This window comes from Propithecus coquereli, unplaced genomic scaffold (genome assembly GCF_000956105.1).
Source record: "Propithecus coquereli isolate 6110/MARCELLA unplaced genomic scaffold, Pcoq_1.0 Scaffold975, whole genome shotgun sequence".
Taxonomy (NCBI): domain Eukaryota; kingdom Metazoa; phylum Chordata; class Mammalia; order Primates; family Indriidae; genus Propithecus; species Propithecus coquereli.
The window spans coordinates 133,360-144,377 of record NW_012156118.1 but is presented as its reverse complement, the minus strand read 5'-3'; the positions used below and the strand labels follow the sequence as shown (position 1 = coordinate 144,377).

General features: G+C 40.8%; 1 protein-coding gene across 1 annotated transcript; it reads left to right on the top strand.

Annotated features, from left to right (window-relative positions):
- The first annotated feature begins 3,582 nt into the window (after positions 1 to 3,582).
- Positions 3,583 to 4,503, top strand: LOC105827132 (olfactory receptor 1N2-like). Its single transcript, XM_012665154.1, has one exon. The coding sequence runs from the start codon at positions 3,583 to 3,585 to the stop codon at positions 4,501 to 4,503; it is 921 nt and encodes a 306-aa protein (XP_012520608.1).
- The last annotated feature ends 6,515 nt before the right edge of the window (positions 4,504 to 11,018 follow it).

Sequence of the window (11,018 nt, the reverse complement as noted above, 5' to 3'; positions counted from 1 at the left end):
GGGTTAGGTGATATCTCATTGTGGTTTTGATTTGCATTTCTCTAATGATTAGAGATGTTGAGTTTTTTTTATATGTTTGCTGGTCGTTATTCTGTCTTCTTTAAAAAGTTTCTGTTCATGTCCTTTGTCCATTTATTGATTGGGTTGTTTTTTTCTTGTTTATTTTTTTAAGTTCTAGATAGAGTCTTGTTATCGGCCTTTATCGGATGTGTAGAGAGAAAATATTTTCTCCCATTCTGTAGTCTGTCTATTTGCTGTAATGATAGTTTCCTTGGCCGTACAGAAGTTTTTTAATTTGATCAAGTCCCATGTATTTATTTTTGTTGCTGCTGTGATTGCTTTCGGGATTCTTCTTCAAAAATTCTTTGCCTAGGCCGATGTCTGAGAAATTTCTCTCTTTATCTCTGGTAATTCACCTTGTGTTAAAACCTATTTTGACTGATATTTTTAGAGTGACACTTGCCTCCTTGTGATTAGTGTTTATGACATTTTCTTCATACTTTTACCTCTAACTTTTTTGTATCTTTATATTCAACATTTATTTTCTGTAAATGGCATGTACTCTGTGCTTGTGTTTGTGCATGTGCACACGGAACTTAATCCAGTCAGGTAATCTCTGTCTTTTATTGGGAGCATTTAGTCCTATTACATTTAATGTAATGCTAATATGGTTGTACTTAATTTTTTGATATTTCTTGTTTGTATCCCAACAAAGAAAAACCCAGGACTTGATTACTTCACTACTGAATTCTACCAACCATTTAAAGAAAGACTAATATCAATCCTTCTCAAACTATTCCAAAAAAGCAAAAAGGATAAAATTCTTCCAAACTCATTCCTCAAGGCCAGCATTACCTTACTACAAAAACCAGACAAGGACACAACAAAAAAGGAAAACTATAGGCCAATATACCTGATGAAAACAGATATAAAAATTCTCAACAAAATACAATCGACCCTTGAACAACATCGATTTGAACTGCGCAGGTCCATTTATATTCAGAGTTTTTTCAATAAATATATTGGAAATTTTTTTGGAGATGTGCAACAAGTTGAAAAAAACTCACAAAGTACATAGCCTAGAAATATTAAAAAAATAAGAAAATTACATATGTCATGAATGCATAAGATACATGTAAATACTATTCTATTTATCATTTATTACCATAAAATATACACAAACCTATTATAAAATGTTAAAATTTATCACGACTTAGGCACACAAACACAGTCTGTGGCGCCACTCATAGTAGAGAGATCACACGGAAGATACATGTAAATACTATTCTATTTATCATTTATTACCATAAAATATACACAAACCTATTATAAAATGTTAAAATTTATCACTGGGGTGTGACTGAAGCCTGTGGCCACTGAGGCTTGCCTGCCACTGTGGTTCGTCTGGAGCCAAGGTGCTGTTGTCAGCCAGTGATGATGTGGACCGCAGATCAAGTCCACCGGGCAGGGGCTACGGGTTCTCGCCTGGTACCAACGCAGGTCTGGCAGTTCAGTTCACTGGTACCAGCCTGGGGTCAGGGGCCGTGGGAGTCTGCCTGGTGCGGGGTTTTACTATATAGCAGGCCTGATGTTGGAGTCCAGGGTAAAGGCCTATGCTCACTCCCCTCTCCTTCTCCCAAGCGGATGGTATCTCTCTGTGTGCTGTGCTGCCTGGGGTGGGGGAGGGGTGATGTGAGTAACACGAAACTGTTCTTCCTACCCTATCCTATACCTACTTGTTTGACTCACATATCCTTAAATGCCAGCAGCCTAAATAAATAAATAAATAAATAAATTGATCAGTCAATCGATGGAAGGATAGAAAGAAAAAAAGAAGAATCGCCAGGTCTTTGCAGACTGACTCTGTGTTGAGGCCCTCTTTCTTTGTTTAACCATGTCCTTTACAACAATGCTGGCCTTCATGCCTGCTTGTGCTGACCCTAAAGACCAGCCGTAGGTGAGAGCTTATGGTCTTCTCAGGTCTTTTATTATCTTCTTCAACTTCATCCTCCAGAAGGACTTTTGTGTAGAAATATGAACCTGTCACCCATTTCTGCAGCAAGGGGGAGGCCGTGATTGCTCAAGGCAAAGCAGAAAGGAGGCAAGAGAATACTCTAATCCATGTCTGCCCCAATATCCTCTCGTGAGGAAGCAGCAGACCCCTTTCCAGTGCCGAGTCTCAGTCCTGTCTTCTGTACCCACACCATATTCCAGTTGGTAACTGTTTTCCTGCTCACTGTTGAAGTCATTTTTGTGATTTCCTGGATGTTTTGTTTACCCCAATTTCTCCCACATTATTTTAGTGGGTGGGAGTCAGCAATCAAGTTAGTCACCATCTTAGCGAGAACTTGAACCCAGAGACTCAGAGAAGTCAAACAGCCCAGCCTAAGGTAGCAGGGCCGGGACAGCTTTTGGCCAGGTTTGAAATCAAAGCTCACTGTAGTCCACCTGCGGTTCTGATTTTCCTCTGCCAGAGTATCGGGCTTTCCCAGGAGATACCCCAGAGCAAACCCCAGAATAGAGATACACACACATCCCTGAGGATAAACTTGTCAAATGTAAAACCACCAGTATATATTCTCCACTCCCTTCTTATATACCCCGTGGTGAGTGCTGAGCGCAGGGCACCAAAGTGTGAAGCTAGAGCAATTACTCCTTGTTTGTCTCTGAGGAGCAGCCAGGGGAATCGTACTCCAGAGGCCCAGAACCTAGAAATAGGCCTGTGACAATGTGCACAAAGAACATACAACATCCATCACTGAAATCGAGGTAGCTGCTTTATATCAGACCCAATGCAACCTGCAGCCCTGGATCCTCTGATCCTTCTCTTTCCTTGTAGACTAGAAAGACCCTTGGGCCCTTTGAGACCAAAAGGAAGAACTGCAGTAGCAAGGTGAGTTCCTTTGGTAGTGACCGCTGGTTAGACAGAAAAACAGGGTGAGGACTACCAGCAAGGGCAGGGCTGTGCTTTCCCTTTGAGACCTACAAAGGTCCCAGGCAGCGTTCATGCCTCCACCTTCCTGAGATGAGCAGTGGGAACTGTGCCTTACAAAGTGAGTCATCTATGTCTGCCTCTGCTGAGAGAGAGGTTTTTATCAGAGGTGACTGTATTGTATCGGTACTTCAGAGTCCCAATTTGTATTTACTACCCTCTTTGTGATACTGCACAAGTGACTTAATTTTACTGAGCTTTGAAAATTTCGCTATGTAGTATGTACAGTGCAAAATGGCAGCTCTTGTTGCCTATGTGTCAGGTGAGCTGAACACCTGGAAGTCAGGAAATGTGGATGTTAGGGAACGTGTAACAAGGATGAAAGTACCTTGAAACTCATCTCTCCAACGATATCCTTCGCCTTGCTTTTGTGTTTTAATCGCTCTGCCTGCTTGTTCTCCTTTCCTAGGAGGGGGTGAGCTGTTGGGAACACTGGGCAGAACCTGGAAGGAAGGTTCACAGACTTCAGCTGTGAATTGGGTGACACAGGTGAATTGGGTGAGGGATATCTCTACTAAAGAGGGCTTTCGGGACCACTGTCTCTACAGGTTCTGACATGTATCTCTCCTCTTTTTCAAGAGAGTGGAGGAATGGACAAAAGTAACCAGTCCAGTGTCTCTGAATTCCTCCTCTTGGGTCTTTCTGAAAGGCTAGAGCAGCAACCTTTCCTATTTGGCATCTTCCTGGGCATGTATCTGGTCACCGTGTTGGGGAACCTGCTCATCGTCCTGACCATCGGCTCTGACCCACACCTCCACACCCCCATGTACTTCTTCCTGGCCAACCTGTCTTTTGCTGATGCCTGCTTTTCCTCCACCACAGTTCCCAACTTGCTGGTGAACATCCATACACATGGTGAGACCATACAGTATGGAAGGTGTCTGGCTCAGGTGCATTTTTTCATGATGTTTGGAGCACTGGATGACTTCCTCTTGGGGGTGATGGCCTACGACCGCTATGTGGCCATCTGCAGGCCTCTTCACTACTCCACACTCATGAGTCCGCTTGTGTGCCTGCTCCTTCTTGCAGCATGCTGGATTCTCACCAACCTCGCTGCCCTCTTACACACCCTGCTCATGGCTAGGCTTTCCTTCTGTGCAGGCAACGCCATCCATCACTTCTTCTGTGATGTCGTCCCTCTGCTACAGCTCTCCTGCTCAGACACCAGCACCAACCAGGTAGCCCTGTTCACTGTGGGCTCCGTGATACTCACTGGTCCTCTCTCCCTGATCATTCTGTCGTACGCACGCATCGTCTCCACCATCCTCAGGGTCCCGTCTACCTCTGGCAGGCAAAAGGCCTTCTCCACCTGTGGGTCTCACCTAACTGTTGTCTTCTTGTTCTATGGTGCTGCAATTGGTGTCTACTTGTGTCCCCCTTCATCGCAGTCAGAAGGGAAGGACAGGGTCGCAGCTGTATTTTACACAGTGGTGACCCCAATGCTGAACCCCTTCATTTACGGCCTCAGGAACAAGGATATGAAGACAGCACTCAGAAAGCTTTTGACCTAAATACACTTTTCTCTCGAAGACTCTAACCTTGTGTCCATATTTGGAGGTTATGCCTGGGAGGGCCGACCTGTTCAGGAAACAATATCCCTCCCCCTCACTCCTGTGCTTAGCTATTAAGGAAGAATTCTCCTAAAAACAGTCCCTTAAGCTCGAATCCGAGTCTGCATGTGCTTAGTGTACTGTGATAATAATTTCATGGAGGACTTGTATGTATTGCATATAATTTTTACACTTTTTACTCTGCTGCCTTTAGGGAGAGCTCAACCTTTCTGGGGCAAGATCAATCAAAATTAAATTGAGTTGCAGATATTCTAATAAATGTGAATATTTTCATTTATTTTATTTTATTTATTAGATATTTTAAAAAATGCAAGTATTTTTCACGATACCATTTAACCAGCATTTCTTTGTTGCTACCCTTTGCCAAGCACTGTGTTAGACCTGAGAGCTATTGAGATAAGGAAGCTTCTGCCCTTTAGGAACCCACTCTAATGCAGCAGGTAGTTGTGCACATTTGCAAGTCATCACAACACAGGTGTTGTCAAGATGGTTTTCCCATAGAAGTTAATATTTATTTCATTCTATGTACTTAGCTGTTCATATGTATTATCTTATTTGGTTCCCTCATGTCAACCCTCTTGAAGTGGAAACTATGATTATCACAGTTTTGAGATGGAGAAACCCTGGCTAGTAAGTCCTTGCTACTCTTAATGTATCCTGCTTCTCAATGCCAATGTTTGTACCAAGAGATAAATTCATAATCAACAAATCCTGTATGTATATATATAGAAACATCATGTGCCAGGTAACGTGCTATGCACTGTTGCTAAAAGTAAAAATGAGTAAGATGCTGTTCCTATTCTAAAGTGCTGATACAGACATGTGATCAATTTGAGGTTCTCAAGTCAGACTGTGAGAGTTGTCATAATAAGGGCTGGAGCCCAGAAGGAAGAAAAATAGTTCTACTTGGAGTTGGTTAGTTACACTTTTTACCAATGAAGTGATATTTTATTTGGCCTCAAAGTGTGAGTATTTGAAAGGGTGAAGAAAGAGGAAGAGTGAGGATTCCATAGGGATAGGCTATTTGCAATAGAGGCCGTGCTGGTCCATGGAGGCAGCCCAATCCAACCTTCAGAATGGTCTCTTAGCACTTCCTGCACTGAAAATGTGTCACGTCCTAGCATCTTCTGTCCAGTTTCCATGAAGTCTCTTGTTTGAGTCTATCTTTTTGCTTCTATGTCTTCTTTTAGGTGTCAATGTTTTTTAGTTATGACTGCAGATTATTATGACCTGGGTCTTTTCAAAAATACTGATGACTCAAATCTTACTACTTTCTGAGGATGAAGCCCTAGTATTTTTATTTTTAAAAATCTCTCCAGGCCGGGCACGGTGGCTCACGCCTGTAATCCTAGCACTCTGGGAGGGCGAGGCGGGCGGATTGTTTGAGCTCAGGAGTTCGAGACCAGCCTGAGCAAGAGTGAGACCCTGTCTCTACTAAAAAAAAATAGAAAGAAATTAATTGGACAACTAAAAATATATAGAAAAAATTAGCTGGGCATGGTGGCGCATGCCTGTAGTCCCAGCTACTTGGGAGGCTGAGGCAGGAGGATCGCTTGAGCCCAGGAGTTTGAGGTTGCTGTGAGCTAGGCTAACGCCACTGCACTCACTCTAGCTAGCGCAACAGGCTGAGACTCTGTCTCAAAAAAAAAAAAGTCTCCAGGCAATGCTAGTGTGCAGCTAGTGTCTAGAAACACTACTCTAGTGTCTGCTTACCATCAGCAATAGATATATGAAGCGATACAAACACAAGAGTACCGAGTTTATTATTTAACATAGGACACTGAAGTCAGTTAAGGATAAAGCAAGCAGACAGCACCAAGAAGTTTCTAATTCTTATTATCTGCTGTGAATATTCATCTCCTCATTAGTCTCCCTTCCAGTCCTCCAGACTTTCTGTTGCTCTATCCTTGATTAATGTCTATTTTAATTTTATATGTTTTTTCTATTTAAATATTTTTATTATAAGAATAAGGCATCTTCTTGCCAGGGTAGCTGAGACTGACTCTTGAATAGTTCAGTTTCATTGGGATCCTGTCATCCTCTTGGACGAACTCTAAATATATACCTGGTTCCCCAATTCTTGCAACAGCAAATAATGCAAAATTTCTGCTATTTCTTTATTTTGGTTTTATCCATTTTTCCACAAATTTGGTCCCCTAAATTCACTGATTTTGGTCCCCTAAATTCATTTCTGTGGACCAACCTTAATATAATTTTCTCTATTTCAAAAACGTCCTGCACCCCACACTGGAAGCACATTTGTACAATTACAGTATTCCTCTCTGAGCCAGAGTTTCTTCCCGTGGACTGTAGTACGGATTAAATTAGGTAATGCTTATGAGGAGCGTAGGGGGAGGTTTTGGTGTATCGTAAGCACTCAGTCAAGATTCTTCTATCTCAGCCCTACACACACCATGGTATTTCAGCCATTTTGAGAGATCCCTGTAAGTGCTCTGGCCAACTACTGCACGTTTTGGTAGTTGGCATTTCATTCACATTGCTTCCAGTGGTTGAGTGCTGCCACCTGTGTCTCTGATATCCTAGAATAATTTTATCCCTGTTGACACTTGGCAGCTGTTACCTCAAGCTCCATGTTGGCATTTTCTATCCATTCTGTTCCAGGAGGGAGAACCCCCAGTCAACATTTCAGTGATTCTGTTGTCCTCTTTGCTAATGGATTCTTTTTTTTTTTTTTATTTCAGCAAATTATGGGTGTACAGATGTTTAGGTTACGTGTATTGCCCTTGGTTCCCCCCCCCCCCCGGAAGTCCGTGTTTCAAATATGTCCATCCTTCCGGTAGTGCGCATTGCACTCCTCCGGCGGGAGGAGGCGGGAGGAGGGAGGAGGGGACGGGTATTTGCTAATGGATTCTTTATTGCTTGAGTGAAGGGAGGTTCAATCTACCTTTCCTCCTTTATTTATTCATGACTCCTTTCTCCAACAGTGAGAAACCTGGTTCTCATTATCCACAAAGTACTTATTTGCTCAGTCCTAGACTATACATAAAGTAATTTCAGAATTGCTAACCCATTTCTCTCTGAAAAAAAATCTTGCTAAATAGAGTGCAGTCTTTGGGTACCATTTTTCTTTTTGTTTTTCCTTAGAGTATGTAATCAAAAAACTGTTTTCCAGAATTACTTGTGTTAATTTTATTCTTTCCTGCTCCTTTTGGTGTTGGTATGTTATTAATTTGTAACACAATTAGGTTAATTTGTTATTGTTTGATTTCCTTTGATTACTTTCAAAAAATTATGTGTAACATTGGCATAGTTCTACAAGTCAGAGCTAAACACACACACACAAAAAAAAGTTATTCAAAGAAGCATCTCTTATAAACATTCTAGAGCAGATGTCTTTTTTATAGAATGTCTTTTGTTCTTTTGGGTACATGTCCAGTAATGGGATTGCTGGATCAAATGGTAGTTCTACTTGTATCTCTTTGAGGTATCTCCATATTGTTTTCCACGGAGGTCCTACTAGTTTGCAGTCCCACCAACAGTGTATATAAGCATTCCTTTCTCTCTACATCCATGCCAGCATCTATTGTTTTTGGACTTTTTAATAAAAGCCATTCTAACTTTGGTAAGGTGATATTTCATTGTGGTTTTGTGCTTTTTAAAATTTTTTTTTTATTTCAACATATTGTGGTTTTAATTTGCATTTCCCTGATGATTAATTGACGTTGAGCATTTTTTCATATGTTTATTGGCCATTTGTCTATCTTCTTTTTTTTTTTTTTTTTGAGACAGAGTCTCACTCTGTTGCCGGGACTAGAGTGCCGTGGTGTCAGCCTAGCTCACAGCAACCTCAAACTCCTGGGCTCAAGCAATCCTGCCTCAGCCTCCTGTGTAGCTGGGACCACAGGCATGCACCACCATGCCTGACTAATTTTTTCTATATATTTTTACTTTTCCAGCTAATTTCTTTCTATTTTTTAGCAGGGACAGCGTCTTGCTCTTGCTCAGGCTGGTCTCAAACTCCTAAGCTCAAATGATCCACCCGCCTCAGCCTCCCAGAGTGCTAGGATATCTATGTTCTTTTGAAAAGCTTCTGTTCATGTCTTTGCCCACTTTTTAATGGGGTTGTTTGTTTTTATCTTGCTGATTTCTAGCACCATTTATTAAACAATGCTTCTCTGTACCAGTGATTTGAGGTTCTATCTTTACTATACTTAAATTTTTATTTCTGGGGTTTATATTCTATTCCATTTGTGTATTTGTTTATTCATTCATTGGTACACATTTTTAACTACAATTTTGAAGAAATGGTTTCTACCCTCAAGCATCTAAAAATATGGCCAAAAATAGATATGCAAATAGGTATTTACAGTAACATGAGATAATGTTTTATAGAGAAGGTTATAGAGATCTGTGAATCCATACAGAAGTGGATTAATAACTCTCTCTGGATAGATGAATCCAGGAAGGCCACACAGAGGAGGTAACATTCACGATGGGTTTTGAAGTTAGGACAGGTCATTGAAAAACAGAGAATAGGGCAGGGGGAATAGGATACAGAAAGGCACAGAGTTATGTCAAGAAAGAAAAATGAGAGGGTGTTGTTCTGCAGGTGAGGTGACATGGGGATCTAAAGTTGCTGATCTCAGGGTCTCCAACCAATTCCTTGATGTAGTCAATTTTACTATGTATGTAGACTGGGAACTGCCATCTTAATAAAGTAGCTCTTGAAGATTAATTTATTGGTCAGTGCATGCTTGTGATTCAATTGTTCCTCAAACACTAGAAAGTAGGAAAGGGTAGTGAAATTAGCATTTAGCTAGACTTTGGGCAACAGGAGAAATCATGGATTTGCTGCTGCTACTGTAGCCCTGGTTGGCATCAGTAAAAGGCATGAGTAGTAGTAGAGAATTGCAATTGCATGCACCATTTAAGGAGGACTCAGTTCAGGGTCAGGATATATCCTCAGTATCGAGGCAATATCCCCAACATATTTTTAAGGTTAAAGGCTAATTTCCTGATGCAAGAGATTCATTCTCTAGGACAAATATTAAGGTGGACATGTCACCTTGTGCATTTAAAATGGCAAATGTCAAGCTGGGGAAAGAATGGGAGGAAGAGGAGAAAAGGGAAGAAGAGGAGAGCAGGATGGGGAGGAGGGCACAAGATGGACGGGAAGGGAAGATTGGGTATGATTTGCGTTTGAAGCGGAACTTGTAGATTCTGCTTCAGAATCTTGTAGATTACAGCATATGTGTAAGACTCTTTGCTAGGCAATTTATATGTGTTATCTTTTTTTTAATTCTCACAATAGCCTTGGGTGATAGTTACTGTTGTTACTATTTCTATTCATTTGTTTGTATTTGGAAACTAGGACTTAGAGATGTTGATAACTTGCTGATAATCATATGAATGATAGATCCAATACATAAAGCAAGGTATTTCTGATTCCAAGGTAAGTCTTATTTTTATTTTAAAACTATTGTAAAAATCCAAGTTCTTCAGTGTAATTTCAGTAAAGTGAGTTAATGAAAAATATTCTGGAGGTTGTTAGAATATATCCTTAGAAGCATCTCTAGAGGAGATGCAATGACACAATTGATAGTTATATTTTAAAATAGATCTAAACATAGAAACTTTTCAAAAGAAGATAGACTAATGGCTAACAAACATGAAAAAATGCTCAACATCTCCAATCATCAGGGAAATGCAAATCAAAACCACAATGAGATATCAGTTATCCCCAGTGAGAATGGCCTTTATCAAAAAGTCCCAAAACAATAAATGTTGGCATGGATGCAGAGAGACTGGAACACTCATCCATTGCTGGTGGGACTGAAAACTAGTACAACCTCTGTGGAAAGCAATACAGAGACACCTCAAAGAGATACAAGTAGAACTACCATTTGATCCAGCAATCCCATTACTGAGCATCTACCCCAAAGAACAAAAGACATTCTATAAAAGACATCTGCACTCGAATGTTTATAGCAACACAATTCACAATTGCAAAGACGTGAAAACAACCCAAGTGCACATCAATACGTGAGTAGATCAATAAAATGTGGTATATGTATGTCATGGAGTTCTACTTAGCTACAAAAAAAAAATGGTGATCTAGCACCTCTTGTATTATCCTGGGTAGAGCTGGAACCCATTCTACTAAGTGAACTATCCCAAGAATGGAAAAACAAGCACCACATGTACTCACCATCAAATTGGTATTAACTGATCAACGCTAAGTGTACATATAGCAGTAACATTCATCGGGCATTGGGCAGATGGGAGGGGGAGGAGGGGATGGGTATACACACAGCTAATGGGTGCAGTGTGCACCGTCTGGGGGATGGACACACTTGAGGCTCTGACTCGGGTGGGGCAAAGGGCAATATACATAATCTAAATATTTGTACCCCCATAATATGCTGAAATAGAAACAATATAAAGAAAAGGAAAATATCTTAGGATGAAAGTCATTAAACCTTTTATATCACATC

Excerpts from the sequence above, each read along its gene's own strand:
- LOC105827132 (XM_012665154.1), top strand. The coding sequence starts at position 3,583 with ATGGACAAAAGTAACCAGTCCAGTGTCTCTGAATTCCTCCTCTTGGGT.